Source organism: Schistocerca serialis, chromosome 2, assembly GCF_023864345.2.
Source record: "Schistocerca serialis cubense isolate TAMUIC-IGC-003099 chromosome 2, iqSchSeri2.2, whole genome shotgun sequence".
Taxonomy (NCBI): domain Eukaryota; kingdom Metazoa; phylum Arthropoda; class Insecta; order Orthoptera; family Acrididae; genus Schistocerca; species Schistocerca serialis.
Genome location: NC_064639.1, coordinates 618,046,032 through 618,069,572, shown reverse-complemented (window position 1 = coordinate 618,069,572; position 23,541 = coordinate 618,046,032). Strand labels below are relative to the sequence as shown.

Sequence of the window (23,541 nt, the reverse complement as noted above, 5' to 3'; positions counted from 1 at the left end):
CAATCCAGGTTAGATTGGTCGAGCATCATGTCGTCATAACATTCATTTGGACTCTGAATCACATTGACATCTCGGAAAATGAATCTGCAGTTCGGAAGGTGAAGGAAGCTGTGATGAAGGTAATTAAATCTCAGAATCCCTTTGGTTGATATGTGATTGCTATTAAGGCACAGAATGTCAATGGCTTGGGATGAAAAAACTGTCAAAAAATTAAGAAGGCTACCACTGCGTCGAGGACTTTGTTCAGAGTCAGTTATGCTATGCAGACAATGGATGTGCTACTCGAAGTACTCTCATAAGTTGATCCTATTACAAGAGGTTCAACTCATGTTTGAATCTGATGACTTGACCATGGACCATATAACTGCAGTATATGCCACCCTGGCCAACCTGGAGAGGGAACCAGTGTTACACTTCCCTATACCTTATACTTGAGGACAACAAAACAGATCCATGAATTTGAGAGAAAGCAGATTTCATAATAAAATTAAGTGTTCCTTCTAGTTGTTGCACCTGAGCAGACACATGGGGAGTGCCTTCCCTACATTATAAACATGTACTTTCAGCTGGACCCATTTCAGTGCTAACACCCCATACATTATCCTGTTTTATTCTGTTTTCTCACCTATGTAGGACCCACAAATCAACATTTCCTTTACTAACATAGTATACTGAATGTTCAAATTTATTGTCATTGTCTTATTCATTTGACCAGTTGCAGTATTAGGTTGGCCAACTAGCCTGCTGATAAAGAGAAAGGTTTCCTCATTCGTTGTAGTTTTTCTGTCAGAGATACAGGATTTCAACCATTTTGCAGAATCTGCTGTTTGTGCCATAATATTCTAATTTACTTAAAAGGATATTGTGATCAATGCAGTCAGATGGCATTGACAGATCACAAAATATACCAGTAGCATGTAATTAATGTCTAATGAATTAAGTACATTCTCACTGTGTGTATAGAAAGCCTTTCCAATATAGGAACCTTTACAAATCTGAATTGTGACTTGAATAATATTTTATTTGTGGTCAGATGTTTAAGACGATGACTGTATGTTACCTTTTCAAAAATTATTAAGAATATGGGCAAAAGTGAAATTGGACGTTGACGGTATTTATCTATCTCCTTCTTATACAGAGGCTTAACTTCTGCATATTTCAACCATTTGGGAAATGTTCCACTGATATGACTAGTTACACAAATAACTTAAAATGTCACTAAAGTCAGAGGCACATTATTTAATGTACTTTGTTGATATATTATCATAGTCACTAGAATTTATTGATTTTAAGGATTGTATGGTAGACATTACTTCTGCTGGTGTTGTGGAAGCCGTACTCTTATTATAGTTACTTGTAGTGACTGATCTGAGATATTCCATATCAGCATCGAATGAACCTGACAACCCCATCTTTTCAGTAACTCTCATGAAGTGCTTATTGAGAAGTTCAGCAACACTGCACACATCTATACCCATGTATCATTTACTGTTAATGCTACGTGCTCCTCATCATCTCTGGTTCTATCAGTCTCTACCTTAACTGTGTCCCATATTGTCTTTATTTTGTTATCTGATGTGACTACCCTTTTCTGATAATGCATTTGCTTTGATACCCATATTAGTATCGTCAATATTTTGCAGTATGCTTTGTAATGATCTGTATCATGTACATCATAGCTGTTTCTGACTGATAGATAAAATTTCCATTTTGTCTTACAGGATACCTTTATTCCTTGAGTAATCCATGAATCCATGGCTTTGTTGTAGACTTTGGTCTAATTTGGGTCAGTTTTGGAGGAAAATAGTTTTCAAATAAGTTAACATCATTATTAATAAAACTGTTGTATTTGTCATCCACGCTATGAGCACTGTACGCATCCTCCTATTCATGTCTTGGAGGAGTTTCATAAATAATCAATATTTGGCTTACTGACTATCCTCTTGAACTCAGATTAAGTAGAATTTATATCCTGATCGATAGTAACATTCAGCAAAAGGAACTGCATGTCATGTTCTGAGAGGCTACTGATTATTCGTTTTATAGTATAATTTTGTTCATTAAAAATTTCTACAAAGATGCCATCAGTGGTTGAAAGCCAAATAACAAAAGATTGATAGCAACTCTTATTAAACATTGTTCTAACCATGCTTTGTTGTGTAGACTGCTAAAAAGCCCATGTCTAGATCCATAAATTTTATCAAGACTACCACGTTGTACTGCTAATGTCTGCAGTTCATGGTCTACGGGTTAGTGGTAGGGATTAGTGTCAAGAGTTACAGGGTTCATTTCTCAGCTGGATCAGAGATTTTCTTCACTTGGAGACAGAGTGTTTGTGTTGTTATCAACATTTCATCACATATTCATTGATGTGCAATTTAGCAAAGTGGTGTGAAGTAGGAAGACTTGCACCACACGGCCGAACAACCCCAAACGGGGTCTCCGAGCAAGGGATGCCATACAATCATATATTGTTTTTTGTAGTATTACTGCTACAGATTTGTGTGTTACCCTAACAACTGAATAACGGGTGCAAGTAGGATACTTAATATTATCTTTTTTTTTTTAAGTTCTTCATTATGCAGTATCTGCTCTGTGCAGACAAGAGTTCTCTGTTGTTATGCAACTGATACTGTATGTTTAATAATAAACAGTTTGCAACCAGCAACATAAGTCCATAACTTCATCTTGCATAAGTATATGTATGATATAACTAGATTTGAGTTAAACATAATGATTTTCATGTCACTAGTTGTTAAATGCATCATAAACAGTATTATTTGGGACTTGTTATTTTTTCCTGAGAGTAATCATGCTATTTCTTGTGTTTTGCCTTACAAAGGTTTTCTGAAATCGAGGATTGTAACAGGATTTCACGTAACCGTATAGGCAGGCAACGAGTTAACACAAAAAAGTACCCAGAAGGAACACTGAGTGTTACGTTTGAAAATGAACTGGCAAACTCCCAGACTCGCACACGTACAGGTAAGGTTGAGGATAAAAGAAGTTTGTAAAAAAATAAGAGCAAATAATAAAATTTTAATTTAGTTTGTTTTATTTTATTCTGTTTGTCGTAACACTACTGTAACATTGTCAAAGTTTTGTGGAGCAGAGGTATACGTTAAGTGAAAAATATTGACACCAGGACCCTGGAAAATGTTACAGCCCTAGAACAGCAGGAAGGGGTTGCTTAACCTTATATGGGTATCACATTAAAAATAAAGATTGTTAATCTAAGACCCATTTACTACCATTCATGTATATGACATGCATAAATTTCAGTGAAAGCTTTGTCAAGTTTCAACACTTTTAGATTACTGTTTTGGATACAAAAATCTTGCTTATCTATTCAGTAATGCACCCAATTCATAAAGTTTCAAACATGTATTCATTTATTCCAGTTCTAGATTCCAAACATTGGAATCCCACTTGTAGCAGATTATTGGTACTTTTTGTGCATATTTTCCACAGGAAGGTTCCCCCCCCCCCCCCCTCCCCCCACAGATGTCATTGGTCTTACTATCTTTCCACATTCCAGTTTGACACTTATTATTTGTCTGGTCCTACAGTCGCACCTTTGGTTGATTGGTTTTGTAGCAGTTGTCCTGTTCTTTGTTGTTCCCCAGTCACGAGTTCATTCACTGCTTGAAGAACTGACACATTTATTAAACATGTGATAAACAGTATCTGAACATCCTTCTCAGCACTATAGAAGGTAACCATTTCTGGTTTCTTTCCTTCTTCATTTACTGCAGCTTCAGGATGCAGTCAGCTGAGAATAATGACATTGCTTACATGATTGTCTGAAAGAACACTGTTGATAGTCTACAAGTGTGTGAAATACTTCAAAATTAATTTGCTGACTGTGAATTTACTGAACACTCTGATATACGGATGTAGGCAGCATGGCATGTGGAAGTTTGGGTAGGTCTGTGAAGTTGCATTGGTAGCCGAAGTGGTCAGGGTGACCGCTTGCGGTAGGTGGGAAATCTGGGTTAAAGTCCTGGTCTGGCACAAATTTTCATACATCACTATTCGGTAGTAGATCTATACCTAATACAGCCGATTTCAAAGATTCAGTGAGAGAGTTGTCGTCGTCGTCGTCGTCGTCGTCGTCGTCGTCGTCGTCGTCTTCAGTCCTGAGACTGGTTTGATGCAGCTCTCCATGCTACTCTATCCTGTGCAAGCTTCATCTCCCAGTACTTACTGCAACCTACATCCTTCTGAATCTGCTTAGTGTATTCATCTCTTGGTCTCCCTCTACGATTTTTACCCTCCACGCTGCCCTCCAATGCTAAATTTGTGATCCCTTGATGCCTCAGAACATGTCCTACCAACCGATCCCTTCTTCTTGTCAAGTTGTGCCACAAACTCCTCTTCTCCCCAATTCTACTCAATACCTCCTCATTAGTTATGTGATCTACCCATCTAATCTTCAGCATTCTTCTGTAGCACCACATTTCGAAAGCTTCTATTCTCTTCTTGTCCAAACTATTTATCGTCCATGTTTCACTTCCATACATGGCTACACTCCATACAAATACTTTCAGAAACGACTTCCTGGCCCTTAAATCTATACTCGATGTTAACAAATTTCTCTTCTTCAGAAACGCTTTCCTTGCCATTGCCAGTCTACATTTTATATCCTCTCTACTTCGACCCATCATCAGTTATTTTGCTCCCCAAATAGCAAAACTCCTTTACTACTTTAAGTGTGTCATTTCCTAATCTAATTCCCTCAGCATCACCTGACTTAATTCGACTACATTCCATTATCCTCGTTTTGCTTTTGTTGATGTTCATCTTATACCCTCCTTTCAAGACACTGTCCATTCCGTTCAACTGCTCTTCCAAGTCCTTTGCTGTCTCTGACAGAATTACAATGTCATTGGCAAACCTCGAAGTTTTTATTTCTTCTCCATGGATTTTAATACCTACTCCGAATTTTCTTTTGTTTCCTTAACTGCTTGCTCAATATACAGATTGAATAACTTCGGGGAGAGACTGCAACACTTTCTCACTCCCTTCCCAACCACTGCTTCCCTTTCATTTCCCTCGACTCTTATAACTGCCGTCTGGTTTCTGTACAAATTGTAAATAGTCTTTCGCACCCTGTATTTTACCCCTGCCACCTTCAGAATTTGAAAGAGCGTATTCCAGTCAACATTGTCAAAAGCTTTCTCTAAGTCTACAAATGCTAGAAACGTGGGTTTGCCTTTCCTTAATCTAGCTTCTAAGGTAAGTTGTAGGGTCAGTATTGCCTCACGTGTTCCAACATTTCTACGGAAACCAAACTGATCTTCCCCAAGTTCAGCTTCTACTAGTTTTTCCATTCGTGTGTAAAGAATCCGCATTAGTATTTTGCAGCCGTGACTTATTAAACTGATAGATTGGTAATTTTCACATTTGTCAACACCTGCTTTCTTTGGGATTGGAATTATTATATTCTTCTTGAAGTCTGAGGTTATTTCTCCTGTTTCATACATCTTGCTCACGAGATGGTAGTGTTTCGTCAGGACTGGCTCTCCCAAGGCTGCCAGTAGTTCTACTGCAATGTTGTCTACTCCCGGGGCCTTGTTTCGACTCAGATTAATTTCAGATAATGAAATTTGTATTCCATTTCCCTTGGTATACTGTCATGGTGCATTCTGATTTTTCAGTTGTTTCAAGATAATGATGGAATGTGTCAGAATTGTTGCTCAAGTTGTTGGGGATTTCTCAGTGAATCTAGTTCATTGCTCTAATTAGTGATGTTTTGGTCTGTTAAAGTTTATTTGCAAGCTGAAGGGATGTGACAAAGTTGTCTGTGAAGTTCATTCCTGTATTTATAAATGGTTCCATGAGGCAAAGAATGTAAAACCCTTTATCAAGCCAGCCGGTGTGGCCGAACGGTTCTAGGTGCTTCAGTCTGGAACTGCGCGACCACTATGGTCCCAGGTTCGAATCCTGCCTCGGGTATGGATGTGTGTGATGTCCTTAGGTTAGTTAGGTTTAAGTAGTTCTAAGTTCTAGGGTACTGATAACCTGAGAGGTTAAGTCCCATAGTGCTCAGAGCCATTTGAACTCTTTATCAGTGGCTGGTTGACTGGTCAGTTTCCGTTCATACATTGTACATGGAAAAACATTGAAAATTTACTTTGATCCCACATCTGCAGCTGTCCAAAACTTGAGTCAGTATTTGTCAGATTTTTTTGGTGTATGATGAATAAACTTTTTTTTAAGTATCTATGTTCTAATCTATGATTCCACAGGGACATAATGGGTTGCTCATGCAACTACATATATCTGAAGACAATCAGCTTTGACCCAAGCCAGTCATCATAAAAATAACAATTTTCTTCTTTTTCTTCTCCTCCTCCTCCTCCTCCTCCTCCTTTTTCTTCTTCTTCTCCTCCTCCTCCTCCTTTTTCTTCTTCTCCTCCTCCTCCTTTTTCTTCTTCTCCTCCTCCTCCTCCTCCTTTTTCTTCTTCTCATCCCCCTCCTCCTCCTCCTCCTTTTTCTTCTTCTCATCCCCCTCCTCCTCCTTTTTCTCCTCCTCCTCCTCCTCCTCCTCCTCCTCCTCCCCCTCGTCCTACTCCCCTCCCCCTCCTCCTTTTTCTTCTTCTCCTCCCCCTCCTCCTCCTCCTCCTCCTCCTCCTCCTCCTTTTTCTTCTTCTCCTACCCCTCCTCCTCCTTTTTCTCCTTTTCCTCCCCTCTCCTCCTCCTCCTTTTTCTCCTTTTCCTCCCCTCTCCTCCTCCTCCTTTTTCTCCTTCTCCTCCCCCTCCTCCTCCTCCTTTTTCTCCTTCTCCTCCCCCTCCTCCTCCTCCTTCTCCTCCCCCTCCTCCTCCTCTCTCTCTCTCTCTCTCTCTCTCTCTCTCTCTCTCTCTCTCTCTCTCTCTCTCTCTCCCCCCCCCCCCCTTTTTTTAAGTAACTGCTCTTCAGTTGCAATATTTCACCAGGACAGTAACAGCAGAGATAGTTTTCAAGAAACTTATTTCATGTTTCAGAAATAATAGTGAACTCATCAGTTGGGATGTGTTGGAATTGGAATGACTTCTTATCAAAGGAGAGGAATCTATAAGTTCACTGAAACTGTAAGTTCACTGAAACTGTGTCGTATAATTAGCCCTCAAGAATGTGTCCAAAGATCATCCAAGGAAACATTTTTAGCAAAAAATGCACGTCTGACGTACATGACACCATTCATTACCTTTAATTCCTCTTTCGACAGGACCCAAGTAGTATTTTTATTTCATTCTGAGCTTATGTGTCCCCCCCTCCCCCCCCCCCCCCCCCTTACACACACACACACACACACACACACACACACACACACACACACACACACACACACACAGAGAGAGAGAGAGAGAGAGAGAGAGAGAGAGAGAGAGAGAGAGAGAGAGCACCAGTTCATAAAAAAGAAGTGAGGTAGCACTGATAATGGAATTATCCCATGGGTAGCAAGAATATGCTGTGGCTCTCCTTTAATATGTTCAAAGCAGCTCTAGAAGACAGCGTGTTAATGACTGTCCATTCCGTTTCGTCTCTAGCAACCATCTTCACTGTTGGTTCAGTTGACTGCTGATACTATTGTGGAGAGATATCTACGCATGATAACCTTACCTATCTCACTATTTTCTATTTTCATAATTAGTTGCATCTGACAGAAAATCTTAATCAGAATCCTGTAAGCCACTTTCTAGTTCACTTTAAGATTTCTCCAAAATGTGTAAAATCTCTTCATTAGTAAAAATATGCTGACACAGGGTAATTGAAAACACATCTTGCAGACAAAGTACAGTAGCAACACACAAAACATGACTGAAAAGGTATGGTGAGGAGAGACTTTTTGACATGGAACAGGTGACAGCTGTCAAAGTGGAGGTATTGTATGTAGTTAGTGCACTTGATATGAAAGGCGCCATCTGAGAGGTGGAGATAAGAGATCAAGGAAGGTGGCTCATTGGGTTGAGAAGGACCGCTTAAAGCGGATTTAAGAGTAGGTGTAGAGATTATGGAGGTAAGAGTGAACGAACGTTGCCCCTGTCATGAGTCCAGATCTTGAAAATGCCATCAATGAATGTGAAAGAAGGAAGGGATTTTGGGTGGTGACTGGATAGGAAGGATTCGTCCAGATGGCCTATCACTAAATTCACATTGGATGGTGCCATGTGGGTACCTATGGCAGTACCACAGTTCTATTTATTGATTTGGCCTTTGAAAGTCAAAGTGACTCAGGATGTGGCTGTAAATGTAATTTACCCACAGCAAAGATAGCTTACAAAACAGTTCTTTGATCTGTTATTGAGCATTTCTCATCAGTGGAGGATCCTCACCAGGTACAAGATAGAGAAGTTCCACAGGAAAGTTGATGTTCATCACATATTCATGTACTAGGTACAAGAGCATCTTGGAGATGTTATTTAAATTTCAGTGATATAAACAAGAGGCATTGTGTGTCACAGATAACTAATCTCTTAAAACAACATAAGCATTATGTTCCAAGTAGAGTCAAGCAAAATATAACTTTGTCCCCTCACATCTTGCAAAATGACCATGCTGGGAAAACAGATTATATGGAGCTTACTGGAAATTTGGAAATTTGTGGTAAGGTCTGATGGGACCAAACTGCTAAGGTCATTGATCCCTAAGCTTACACACTACTTAATCTAACTTATGCTAAGGATGACTGACACACACACACACACACACACACACACACACACACACACACACACACACCCATGCCCGAGGGAGGACTCGAACCTCCGACGGGGGAAGCCACGCGGACCGTGTAAAGACACCTCAGACCGCGCATCTACCGCACGCGGTGAGCTTACTGCTAATTGTACTTACCATCCACAGTTTGCATACAGAAGAGGAAAAGAGTAAATGACAGTGGCTTAAAGTACACATGACTGTATAATGGGTGTATATGTAACAGTCCTGAGAAGATAAATATTGATTTTATCAGTATAGGATAATAAATAGAACATACAAACATGTCAACCTAATATCAAATTTTATGTAGATCTTCCTTCTCTCTCCCCCACCCCCCACCCCGCCCCCAGATGCTGTTTATCGATTTTCTACTAACTGATTCTTAAATTCCGCGCATATAAATGTCAGAGAGCATGCATTGGTTTGAACTTAAATGCTCCCCCTGCAGGCGGGGGAGTTAGAATAGGCCCAAGGTATTCCTGCCTGTCGTAAGAGACGACTAAAAGGAGTCTCACACCTTTCAGCCTTTATGTGATGGTCCCCTATAGGGTTTGACCTCCATTTTTCAAAATTCTCCTGAAGAGTGAGCCAGTTGGAAAGGGCACCCTACATGGTGCATCATGCGTTGAGATCTTTAGCCCACTTTTTTGTCATGGGATTGCAGTCCTTCTTATCCTCCATCTCTTGAGCGAGGACACATTTCTGGGTGTGTTTTCCTCCACCCACTATGCAGTGTTGTTTTCTGCACCGACAATGACCATGGAATTCTTTGCACCTCATATCCAACACGTTAGCCCGTCCGTTGTGGTGGGGCCACTATGTACCCTGTTGGTTGTAGCCCCCTGACTACACAGGGATTGCTCTGCTGATGCCTGCGCCGTTTACTCCCCATGTATGCCAAGGAGTAGATGCCATTATCCTTGGACATCAGGACTCTTGGCATTGTCCATCCTGCCAGGTGACCTTTGCTGCGACTGGTTGGCATCCCTGTGGAGGGCCCCTGGTCAGAGTGGGTGGCATCAGGGCAGATGACATGCAATGAAGTATGCCACATCTTCACTTGCTGGTGATCAAACGCCAGCAGTCTCTAAGTGTTCCAAGTCTCAGTACAATGCAAGGAAGTATGATCCTAAATCGTTCTCCTCCCTGGCAACACTGTGGGAGGAATGCCAGGCCAAGAATGGCAGCGAAACCTATTCGGCCCAGTACCTCTTATGTATGAAGCTGATGGGGACTGCTTTGTCTCGATGAAGCCTCAGTTTTTTGTAGAGCATTTAGAGGACAAGTTTGGGGATGTGGAGGGCTTGTCCAAAACAGTCAGGGTCAGTTTTGATAAAAACAGCATCCTCTGCCCAGTCATGGGCATTACTCGCTTGTGACACGCTGGGGATGTTTCCATTACCATCGCCCCTCACGAGAGCTTAAATATGGTCCAGGGCATTATATTCCACAGGGACCTTCTTTTGCAGTCTGACTACGAGCTGCGCGCCAACTTAGGGTAATGAGGAGTTCATTTCATCCAGCACCCAGCACATCCATTGGGGTCCAAGGGATAATCAGGTTGCCACCAGTGCCTTCATCTTACCCTTTGAGGGTGACACATGACCCGAGAAGGTCAAGGTGAGGTCTACCACTGTGATGTCAAGCCCTATATCCCTCCTCCAATGTGGTGCTTTAAGTGCTGGAAGTTCAGGCATATGTCTTCCCGCTGTACTTCCAGCATCACAAGCTGAGATTCTGGACGTCCATCCCATCCCAGTACTCCATGTGCCCCACCTCCCATCTGTGTCAACTGCAGAGAGCATCGGTTAGGTTAGGTTACGATCGGATCCCCTTGCTCACCAGACAGCAGGATTTTACAGTGAGAAAGGAAAATAGTGGAATACAAGACCCTGGACCGATTGACCTACACTGAGGCTAAGAGGAAATTTGAGCCCTACGAGGTGGGACAATAAAGTAATGAGACTGATGTGAAAAAAAATGTTGCTTACCGTTTTAGTCAAGTTTAGCATTGGGTCCTTCAAAGTAGTTCCCTTCTGATTGCACACACTTTTTCCAGTGCTTCTGCCATTGATGGTAAGATTTCTGGAACTCATCTTCTGTAATATCCTCCAAGACCCTCGTCACAGCTTTTTGGACATCTTGTGTTGTTTGAAAACGGTGTCCCTTGACCACCGTTTCAACTCTTGGAAATAGAAAAAAAAATCGCATGGAGCGATATCTGGTGAATGAGATGGCTGTGGTAGTACTAAAATTTGTTTTGAGGTTAAAAATTGCTGTACTGAAAGAGCAGTATGGGAGGGCGCATTATCGTGATGAAGAATCCAATTATCAGCAATGTTGGCATGGACACGAAGAAGTCTTTTACGAAGTCTTTCTAAAATTTCTTTGTACTAATATTGGTTAACTGTTTGTCCAAGAGGCACCCACAGTTTATGAACAATTCCCTTGGAATCAAAGAACCACACAAGTATGCATTTCACTTCTGACTTTTACATGCGAGCTTTTTTTGGTCTGGATGATCCCTTTGAGCACCATTGCAGACTTTGGCGTTTTGTCTCCAGATTGTACTGAAAAAACCAATTTTCATCACCAATGATAACACGGCTCAACAATTCTGGATTGATTTCCGTTCGCTCTAACAGATCCTTCTGTGGAATTGCAGTTGTTTTTTTCCACAACCCGGCTGAGCTACGGCAACTGTTAAGCTTTACACCTGCTTTCTGCATTGCCCTCCAGGAAACCTGGTTCCCAACAATGCGGACCCCTGCCCTTCGTGGCTACAGGGGATATTACAAGAGTCCTAGCAAATATAATAGTGTGTCAGGTGGAGTTTGCATTTATTTCCTGAACTCGGTATGTAGTGAACCTGTGCCCCTTCAAACTCTTCCTGAAGCTATGGCTCTCACGATACGAACGGCGCATGACATTACTGTCTGCAACGTGTATCTTCATCCAGATGGTGGAGTACCCCTGAACGCATTGGCTGTACTGATTGCTCAACTCCCTAAACCTTTCCTACTTTTGGGAGACTTTAATGTCCATAACACCTTGTGGGGTAATACCATGCTTTCTGGCCATGGCAGAGATGCCGAAAATTTACTGTTCTAACTCGACCTCTGCCTCTTAAATACTGGGACCGCCACACATTTCTGTATGTGTCATGGTAGTTACTCAGCCATTGATTTATCAATTTGCAGCCCAGGACTTCTTCCATCTATCCACTGGAGAGCACATGACGACCTGTGTGGTAGTGATCACTTCCCCATCTTCCTGTCACTCCCCTGGCACCATGCCCATGGACGCCTACCCAGATGGGCTTTAAACAAGGCAGACTGGATAGCCTTCACCCCTGCTGTCACCATTGCATCTCCCCCATGTGGTGCCATCAATGTTGTGATTGAGCAAGTCACTGTAACAATAATTTCTGTGGCAGAAAATTCGATCCCTCGTTCTCTAGGGTGCTCCCAGCGAAAAACAGTCCCTTGATGGTAGTCGGAAGTTGCTGAGGCGATTGAAGAGTGTCGGTGATCTCTACAGCAACATAAGCGCCACTCTTCCCTAGAGCACCTAATAGACTTTAAGCGACTCCATGCCCGCGTTAGCCTGCTTATAAAAAGATGGGGCTGTTGGGAGAAGTAGATGTCGACCATTGGGTGCCATACGTCACCTTTCTAAGTCTGGACGTAGATCGAACGTCTTTTTGGGTACCAGACCCGAACAGGTGTCCCTGGCGTTAACATCAATGGCGTGTTCTCTACCGACGCAAATGCGAATGCCGAGCACTTCGCTGAGCACTATGCTCGAGCCTCTGCATTGGAGAACTAACCCCCAGCTTTTTGCACTCTCAAAAGGCGGATGGAAAGGAAAGTACTCTTGTTCACTACAAGCCACAGTGAACCCTACAACACCCCATTTACAGAGTGGGAGCTTCTCAGTGCCCTTGCACATTGCCCAGCCACAGCTCCTGGGCTGATCGGATCCACAGTCAGATGATTAAACATCTCTCGTCTGACTACAAGCGGTATCTCCCCACCATCTTCACCTGGATTTGGTGTGATGGCGTCTTTCCATCACAGTGTTGGAAAAGCACCATCATTCCAGTGCTAAAACCCGGTAAAAATCCACTTGATGTGGATAGCTATCGGCCAATCAGCCACACCAACACTCTCTGTAAGCTTCTGGAACGTATGGTGTGTTGGCAGTTTTGGGTTGGGTCCTTAAGTCACATGGGCTACTGGCTCCATGTCAGGGCGGCTTCCGCAAGGGTCGCTCTACCACTGATAATCTTGTGTCCCCCAAGTGTGCCATCCGAACAGCCTTTTCCAGACGCCAACACCTGGTTGCCATCTTTTTTGACATAGGTAAAGCATAAGGCATGACCTAGGGACATCATATCCTTGCCACATTGTATGAGCGGGGTTTCCAGGGCTCACTCCTAATTTTTATCCAAAACTTTCTGTCACTCCGTACTTTGTGTCCAAGTTGGTGCCGACCATAGTTTCCCCATATTCAAGAGAATGGTGTTCTGCAGGGCTCTGTATTGAGTGTATCTCTCTTTTTAGTGGCCATTAACAGCCTAACAGCAGCTGTAGAGCCGTTGATCTCCCCTTATTTTTATGCGGATGACTTCTGCATTTCCAGGGAGCCGGTCACAAGGCGCAGTCATGGGCTCTAGCCCACGGCTTCTAGTTTTCAGCCATGAAGTCATCGTCGTCGTACCATTCATCCGGAACCTGAACTTTACCTTAATGTTGATCCACTTACTGTAGTGGAGACGTATTGACTCTTAGGACTGGTTTTCAACACCCGATTGACGTGGCTACCTCACCATTGTCAACTTAAGCAGGAGTGCTGGCAGCTTCTCAAAGCTCGCCACTGCCTGAGCAACACCAGCTGGGGTTCTAACGCTTTCTTGGATGACAAGAGACAGTGCTGTGTTGGGTTGGACGACTCGCATCTCTCTTCCAGTTGACTCATACGTTGTGAGGGCAGCGAATCAGCTATGTCACTCTCACCATTTAAGTCTTCTCCAAAGACTGTATCAGGTTAAAGGGAATAATATTAACCAATTCTCTATTCTTGAAATAAATTGTACTCATAGAATCTTGTCAGTTCAACAACAATATATTTTCAATTCTCATCCCAAAGTAACAATCGCTACGGTCGAAGGTTCGAATTCTGCCTCGGGCATGGATGTGTGTGGTGTCCTTAGGTTAGTTAGGTTTAATTAGTTCTAAGTTCTAGGCGACTGATGATCTCAGAAGGTAAGTCGCGTAGTGCTCAGAGCCAACCAAAGTAACAATTATTCTGTACAAACTCCAGCAAGCAAACTGGTTCCAAGATAAATGTCAGAATCGACTAAACACTCATACAATTACATACATTCTGCCTCTTGTAGAGCCAAGACATGGAGTAAGAGCCTCTGTACGATACACACTTCATCTGTCTCTGTACCAATACTGACGACACCACAAACCACGGAACATTATACAAACACTCTTTGACTTTTTTTATATAAATTCCAAGGCGCTGCTGGTAACCACTTGTTGGGGCCGCTTGTGTGATACAGCTCCTGGATTCTCGTGACAGCTGTCCTTCCCGCACACACAGATATGTGTGGCGCAGTAAGAAGGCTCTCTCACCCTTGTCATTAAAATATCGGATGTTCTAGACTGTGGAGAGCCAGGTGTTTCTAGAATTTACCCCAAAATTCTCGAAGCACTACATATCCCTCCCCTTGGCTCGAGCACGCAATATTTTACGCATATTCATCATGTGCATTAATATCTATCACAACACTAATTTTTCCTCCGCACACTGTTCTCTTGGGGCTTTTGAGATCAGCTGCCCCTTTTTCTTCATGAATTTATGGCAGAGCGCACATTTAGAGTGCGGGTGAACACTACTCCCTCCCATACTTTCTCCCAAGAAAACGGGGTACCCCAGGGCTCCGTGCAAAGTGTTGTACTGTTTGCCATTGCCATAAATCCAGTTATGGATTGTCTCCTTCCTGATGTCTCAGGCTCCCTCTTTGTGGACGATTTTGCGATCTACTACAGCTCTCAACGTACCAGCCTTCTTGAACGTCGTCTTCAAGGATGTCTCGATCGCCTCCACTCTTGGAGCATCGAAACAGGCTTCCGCTTTTCTCCCAGTAAGACCGTTTGTGCTAATTTTTGGCGTCGTACGGAGTTTCTTCCACCTTCCTTACATCTAGGACCTGTCAACCTTCCGTTTTCGGACGCCGCTAAATTCTTGGGTGTTATGTTCGACAGAAAACTGTGCTGGTCCTCCCACGTTTCCTATCTTTCGGCTCACTGTCTGCGATCCCTCAACACCCTCCGGGTCCTGAGTGGTACCTCCTGGGGAGCGGACTGAGTGGTCCTTCTCCACCTCTATCGCGCCTTAGTGCGGTCGAAATTCGACTATGGAAGCATAGTTTACCCCTCTGCTCAGCCGTCTATTCTTCAGCATCTCTACTCGATCCACCACCATGGATTACGTTTAGTGTCTGGAGCTTTTTACACCAGCCCTGTGGAAAGCCTTTATGCTGAGACTGCTGAACCTCCGCTGTCCAATCGGCGAGCTGTCCTTCCGAGTCGTTACGCTAGCCATCTGTCTTCCATGCCTGCAAATCCGGCCCATGACATTTTTTTCGACGCCTCCTTGGATTTAGGGTATGCAGGCCGCCCTTCCTCCCTACTACCACCGGGAGTCCGCTTCCGTCAACTGCTCCATTCTCTTTCCTTCCGCTTTCCTAAAACTTTATTGAGAATTTGGGGTACAGCACCGCCTTGGCTCCGTCCCCGGACCTGCCTGCTCCGTGACCTTTGCCAGTTTCCCAAGGGTGGTACCCCTTCACTTGTTTATCGTCGGGCATTTGCTGCTCTATGTGCACAAATGAAGGAAGCCACATTTATTTACACTGATGGCTCAAAAACATTGTTTGGTGTAGGGAGTGCCTATATTGTTGGCGACACCCCAAATCGATTTCGGCTTCCCAACCAGTGTTCGGTTTATACTGCAGAGCTTTACGCTGTTCTCCAGGCTGTCCAATACATCCGTCGCCATCAGCAGATGCAGTGTGTTATCTGTTCAGATTCTCTCAGCTCTCTCCTCAGTCTCTAAGCTCTCTACCCTGTCCACCCTCTGGTCCACCGGATTCAGGACTGCCTACACTTGCTCCACTTGGGGGGCGTTTCTGTGGCGTTCCTCTGGATCCCAGTACAGGTTGGTATCTGTGGAAATGAGGCGGCCGATATAGCGGCCAAAGCTGCAGTCTCTCTTCTTCGGCCAGCTATTCGCACGATTCCCTTCGCCGATCTACGGAGTGTTTTATGTCGTCGTGTTGTTCTTTTATGGCACGCACATTGGTCAACACTTCCCAATAATAAATTGCGGTACGTGATTGCTCTTCCCTGTGCTTGGACCTCTTCCTCCCGAACGCGTCGTCGGGAGGAGGTAATTTTAACTAGACTCCGGATAGGGCACTGTCTTTTTAGCCATCGACATCTTTTAATTGGCGATCCTCCCCCACTCTGTCCCCACTGCTCTCAGCTGTGGATGGTAAGACACCTTTTACTTGAGTGAGTGCCCCTATTTTACTCCGTTACGCGCCCGTCTACAGCTGTCGTGTGATATATCTTCCATTTTAGCAGATGACACGCGCTCAGCCGATCGCGTTCTTGAGTTTATTAGTGCCAGTGAGATGACGTCAGTCATTTGAAGCTCTTTTTGGGGCCAACCAACCCCCTTCTATAGTGGTTTTTTAAGCTTTCCTTCTGTTTTTAGTTTCTCCAATTTTTTTAGTTTCGTTCCCATTGCTGCTGGTTTCCAGTTTCGTTTTTTACCTTTTCCTAAGTCACAGACAGGGCGCTAATGACCGTAGCAGTTTTGCGCCCTAAAACAAAAACAAAAAAAAAGAAAAAGAAACACTAATTTATATTTAAATTGATACACAATATACCTCTTTTAGTCCTTGTGTACTTAATACCTAGATTTCCCTTTTTTGTTTTTGTTCATTTCGCCAATACTTATCTAAGCATTCCATCCAATGTTGGAGTGAGTACTTTTACATCTATGAATCGTGCGGACAACATTTTTGATTTCCAGTCACAAACTCCAGGTGGCATAGACTTTTATTGCCTCATTCTTTTAGTATAATTCTCTAAACTGTTTTTTCTTTAGTACTTAAGTCTCATTTCCTACAGTAACTTGTAGTCTGGAGGAAACTGGAAAAAAAACTGAATGTGTTCTTTCCGACACTCATAACTCCTAATAATGTTGTCGTCGTAAAGAATCTAAACTTATTAGAATAATCTATCTAAAATTGTATGACTTCTGTCACGATACTGTCCTTCCCTTTAGGTACAGTACCTACACTTTACCTAAAGGATTGATCCTGTGGATGCACTACCTCCTTCCGTTTTGGTACGTATTCCCCTTTCTTATTCCTATATTCTATGGTACAGGTAAATCCCCTTTTTGGTGCCCCTGCCCGCACAGTATAGGTCAGCCTCTCTTCGGTCAGCTTATCCGCCCTTTTCTTCATTCAGTAAAAGCTGGGTGCCCCCCCCCCCCCCCTCCTTATCCTTTGTGAGTATACCCCATGGTTCATTGCCCTAGTGTACATCTTCGTGTGTACTGTCGCTAAATATTACCTGGCAAAATTCAATTCTACTTCACACTTCTCTCTTACTTCTTGGTGCCTTATTTGATCCCCTAGAGTCCTCCACTACTTTTCAACTTATATGCTTTCAGCAGACCTCATATTAATATATAATTCAATGTATCATACCTTTCTTTATTCTATACTTGTCCCACTATCCTGCGAGTCATCAGAACAAATATTTGACTGATATTCCTAAATAATCACCACCATTAGTTCCTCCCTGGCTTATGCTCATTAGTTCTTCCTTAGTTTCTACTCTCCTTCATTTGTCACACTTCCTTGTGTGATATAGAACCATCTCTATTCCTATACCTATGTATAAGGAGCGACAGAAGAAAAAAGGGGTGATGCAGAACCGTCATATATCAACCATACAAAATGTGCATCTACCCACATGTACATCTGTCTTTATTCCCCTCCATCCCTTGGCGGTTCTGACATTGCTTTAGGTTTCTAGCCTGTAATTTTCATGCTTGTATCTAAGTGTAATTTTGTGTGTGTTGATGTGTGTTCGTGCAGCCTGATTCTTCGGCCTACTTATTTGAAATAAGTTGTAGGGAAAGAGAATGACTTCAGCGATAGAAGTATATGCATATGGAAAGAGGGAAAGATTAACTGGTACTCAGATGAGAAATAAGAAAGAAAAAAAGAGAGATGGTTGCTAAGATCTAAGGAGGAAAAGAAGATAGCCCCCAAAGACAGGAAAACCCTTCCCACCCCCCTTCCCCAGGATCCCTACTTCACCGGCACTTGAGTGAGAAGCCAGAGGTGGTATGATGATAAAAGTCTCTTGCAGAACGGACATTCTCACCTTAACTTTTGAAGCCCCTAAAGAAAAATCTTAGCAACACCTATGGAACAGCAAATGGTGAAGAATCAGTCACACTTGTTTGCGAGGGTCATCTGAAAGGTGTGTGTGTGTGTGTGTGTGTGTGTGTGTGTGTGTGTGTGTGTGTGTTTACACTACCCATCCCTTTCAAGATCGATGGTAGTATTAGCTTCGCCTGTGTCCACAGAGGCCATATTGAACAGCATTCCTTGCCTGTTGGCTGCTGTGTATTCACTGCAGAGCTTGTGGCCATATCTCATGCACTTCAGTACATCCGTTCCTGTTCTGGTGAGTCGTTTCTTCTCTGTTCTGACTCCCGAGCAGCTTACAAACTATCTACCAGTGCTATCCTCGCCATCCTTTGGTAGCAAACGTCCAGGTCCATTTCTGCCATGGAACCGTCCAGCTGTTCAGTGTTGTTTGTGTGGACCCCAGGACACATTGGAATCCCAGGCAACAAACTAGCTGACAGGCTGGCCAAACAAAATACACAGAAACTGCTCCTAGAGACGGGCATCTCTGAAACTGACTTGCGTTCTGTCTTACGCCGCAAGGTTTTTCGGCTTTGAGAGACGGAGTGGCGTAACAGTATGCACATCAAACTATGTGTCATTAGGGGACTGTGAATGTGTGGAAGTCTTCTCTGCGGGCTTCTCACAGGGAATCAGTTGTCCTTTGTCGGCTGCCCATTGGCCGTACATGGCTCACACATGGTTACCTCCTCCGTCGTAAGGATCCACCTCAGTGTCGCTGTGGCTCCCAAATGACAGTCGTCCACCTCTTGCTGAACTGCCCACTTTTAGCCTGCCTGTGGTGGACTTTTAACTTTCCCAGCACCTTACCTTTGGTGTTGGGCAACAATGTCTCAATGGCAGCTTTAGTTTTAAGTTTTATTCGTGAGGGTGGGTTTTATCATTTGATCTGAGTTTTAGTGCATGTCCTTTTGTCCCTCTGTGTCCTCCACCTTAGGAGTTTTAGGGTAGAGGTTTTAATGTGTTGTAGAGTGGCTGGCTACTCCTTTTTTATTCTCATGGTCAGCCAGCCATGGTAATCTGCTTTCTTGTTTTTAGTCTCTTCTCCCTGTTTTTTGCATCTCTCTCTGCTTTTCGTGTCCTGTTTTGTCCAATGTAATGTTTGTTGTCCTTCTGTCATTCTTCTGGTTCTTCCTTTTTCCTGTTATTGTGCCATATGTCTTCTTTGTTTTCTTCTTTCTCTTGGGTAATTGTTCTACTGGGAACAAGGGACCGATGACCCCGCAGTTAGGCCCCTTACCCCCCATCACCCCCCACCCTTTTAAACCAACCAACCAATTAACTTAAATGCTAATGAGTGTCAATCATATCAGTGGGAAAAACTAGTGTTCACTTAAGCTGATTGCCAATTTGAGATAACATGAAAAGCAAACTATTGTCCAAGTAACCATTATTTACACACACACACAATATTTCCATAAGTTTTTTTTATTCGTGTCAGAAGCACCATGGATACAGGAATATAAAAAAGTTAGTAGCACACAGGAAAACAAAAATTAATTACAGGCATATGAAAATATATATACAAATATGTGTGCACAGAAACAAAATGTTGTAGGCATTTGGCCCATAAGCGGGCTACGTCGACAGCATTTGGGGTTGCCAACATCAGATCCTCTAAAGTGCAGTGTGAAGGACATTCAGGGCAGTTATACATGTGCTGGGTCATCTGCACCTCTCCACAGTCGCAGAGATTAGATGTAGTAGAATATCCCCACTTCAGAAGGTTATCTCTTGACCGTGCAGTGTTGGTGCGTAGCCTGTTTAGTGATCTCCAGACCACCCAGTCCTCATCGTAACCTGGTGCCAATTCTTCCTTTGGTTCCACCCAGTGCCCTTCTCCCGACCGCTTCCATCTCTCCACCCTAGATCCAGGTGGTCGCTAAAATCTTCGGTTGCTCTGAGAAAACTGCGTCTAGATTTCAAGCGTTTCCATAAGTAAAAGTGTGTCTATTCTGGCAACCATTATGGTACAGAAATACTGATTACCCAGTTTCTTTAGGGATAGCGATTTAAAGTGTGTATTGAAGTATATGCTACAGACATACTCAAATGTTGGTACCTGGCCATTATATGTAACTTAGTATTTGACAAGTTTAAGACACTATGATAATATAAAGTGCCTTTTGCCATACAAACCATTTTTGGTAGGTGTTGCACTGCATTTTTCATCTGTTAATGGTGGCAAGCATACAAATGTAATGTTTAGTTTATGTCTGCATAAGAATTTGAAATAACTGTTCTATTGAGAGTATCTAGGGCCAGTGTCATAAGGAGGAAAAAATGAGTCTCAAGCATGATGTATTTTATTTTCAGAACTAAATATAGAAGTAAATGTGACTCTGTCTTGGACTCAGTAGCATGGGACAGCAGCTGGTGTATGAAATGTAATTATACTGTACCAACAGCTATTATTTTGATATTGTTTTTATAGGCAACCAATTTTGACATTTCAGTCACATCATCTGCAGGCCTGTCCCATGAATCACACTAAGTACAACTATATATATATATAAGCGCTGGCAGGTCGATAGACACACAAACATACACACAAAATTCAAGCTTTCGCAACAAACTGTTGCCTCATCATATATATATATATATATATATATATATATATATATATATATATATATATATATATATAACAAGGCACCAAGATTCATATCTGGTTCTGTAGCTATCCGAATTTCATGAACATGTGTGCGCTTCACACATGTGACAGCAATGTGGAAGTAGATATAGGGAATTGCAGAAAATTGAAGTCCATGAAATCATCATTGCAATGAAAGAAATCTTAAAAGTAGGCAAACAGTTTCTACAGATTTGATTTTATAAAATTGACTTTTAAAACAACTGTTCTATATCTGTATTCTGCAAGCCACTGTGTGTTGCATGCTGAAGGTCATACCCTATGTATCAATCCTCCCCTCCCCCATCCCACCCTCCTTCCCCACTGTCCCTTTCACAGATGGCACTCAAGAAGATTGACTGTCAGTACTCCTTAGGAAGGACCTTAATTTTAACATCTTAGTCATTATGAGAGATTGTGTTTCTTGAGTCAGTTTGGAACATGGTCTCGAAATTTTGTGAATAAGGATCACTGTGATGCACACCATCTCTCTTGCAACAGTCTCTCACTGCAGTTTGTTTAGCATTTCGATAGCACGCTAATTGTAGCTAAACAAATCCATGATGAATCACATATATGCTGTTTTAATTTCTCTTTCTTCCATTAATCAAATTCTGTAAGGGTCGCAGATTGTTACAGGTGATCATGATTTGACTATTGACATCAATATTTTATCAGAAAAATCTGTTTGGAGGAAGTTTGCGATAAAAGGAGGTGTTTTTGTTGCCTGAACAAAGCTAAGAACTAAGCAAATGCATTCAATAATCTCATTTAAATGAAGTAGGCAACACAATATAAACAGCAGAAAGGTGTCAGAACAGGTCAGTTTATGTACAAATAGAGACGAGTATAAGTGCAATGAACAGGGCTCTGTATATAAACTTTAGGATTATCTTCCGGGCAATCAGTTTGTCCTTCAGTCATACTGTGGGAAATGGTTTTGTAAGTACACATTGCACAATACTTAATTAGACAATGGATACTTTTGCATACTAAATGACCACAGGATAAGGCATGTATGTGGTTTATTGGTGAAAAAACTGAAAAGCTGATATTTCCAACTATTTGTACTGTACTTAAATTAGGGGAAACTGATCCAGAGTTGGTTTAACGACTATATAGTCTTCTTATTGAGTAGCTGACTGTGTAATTTTTATACCACTGTTTTTATAAACAATATAGAAGTATTCTGATAAAAACAAAAGTGCATTGAGATTGTGATCAGTTTAAATTTTGTAATACTAAAGTGCCCTATTTAGATAAGTAAAAATATTTCTTTCTGTTCACAGTTGAAAATGGTTCCATCCCACTGGGTTTCAAGCAATCAGAAGCCATAAATGTACCTCCACAAACAATGGTTAATGGCTATATAGTTAGAAATCCATCTTTAGGAAAAGTTACTAATGATGATGGTGTATATGTGTCAAATGAAAATGTCAGACAGACAGGTACAAATGACTCATTACCAGTACTTGTATCAAGTTCAGACTTTCCCCAACTGATTCACAGACCTAATGAATGCAACATGGATAAAAAGAGGACCATACATCCAGCAAACACAGTTCAAACACTAAATCAGCGATTTAGTAATTACAGAGTGGTGTGCTTGTAATAAATTTTTGTTCAGTGATGAGTGTGTAGTTAGATACAGTGTTATATATCAAGTGCCATTTTGTATAGAAGCCTTCCACCCTATTCATCTGTATTGCAGTTGTCATAACTGGTCAGCAGTAAATCTGTTTCTTATTGTTGTAATTAGCAAAAGCAATATTGTGTTCTTAACATGATTGTCATTTCATAGCTAGCTCATTAGCTAGGACTTTGTCATCATAATTTGAAATCCATTTCCTGAATGGACCTGTTTACAAAGACTGTTTATGTATAAGTTAAGTTATCCCTGGAATTTTCTTACATTGAGAGATTTGTTTTGACAGAAATACCAAATACATTTAACAGAATTTGAAAGTCTGCCTGGGAGATGCCATTTGATTTAAACGTTTTATTTTAATTTAGTCCACACACGCAACAAGGGCCTGTAAACTACTGAGATGGCTAACCTCAGAATAGTTGGAATGAGCTACCAGTAGTCCGCATTCCACTTGTTGACATTCCAGCTCTCCTTAGCTGGAAAAAAAAAGAAAAAAAAACCTTGCACTTAATATTGAGAGATAGTAGGAAATCGCAACTGAAATTATATAACAGTTTCAAGGGAAACATCATTTATAGAACATCCTGTTTAAATTTTGATGCTAGAGTCGAATAAATGCAGCTTGTACTTTTTCAGAAGGAACCCTGTCTCCTCTTTGTGCTTCAAACTTGTCTCTTTCTTATCTCTGTGTCACTTAATACTCCTGAATTTCATTTAAAGAAAGGACATAATTATATATTAATAACAAAAATATGGTACTGAAATTTCTGTGTTCCAATTTACATCTGAGGATACATGATCTGATTGTTTAGTTCATTCTTGGCCACAATTCACGTTTACCAGAAAATTTGAAAAACATTAAATGTAACACAACAGAAATTGTTGCAATTCATTTACCATCAGAGATTGTCTTGCTTCTGTAGATGCCAGCTGTACTGTCATGGTTTTACCAACACTATTTAGTACAAAATTCTTAAATGGAGAGTACTACATCTGTGATACACAAATAAGGACAGCATTTT

The 23,541-nt window shown here is 42.0% G+C and overlaps 1 protein-coding gene across 1 annotated transcript in view; it reads left to right on the top strand.

The window, feature by feature from the left end:
• The window catches only part of LOC126455646 (uncharacterized), a 91,803-nt gene extending 68,753 nt beyond the window's left edge, over positions 1-23,050 (top strand). The window contains exons 5-6 of the mRNA XM_050091412.1: positions 2,843-2,985; positions 22,161-23,050. Coding sequence (XP_049947369.1) covers positions 2,843-2,985; positions 22,161-22,483 — 466 coding nt within the window. The 3' untranslated portion in view covers positions 22,484-23,050. The remainder of the gene's footprint in view (positions 1-2,842; positions 2,986-22,160) is intronic.
• The last annotated feature ends 491 nt before the right edge of the window (positions 23,051-23,541 follow it).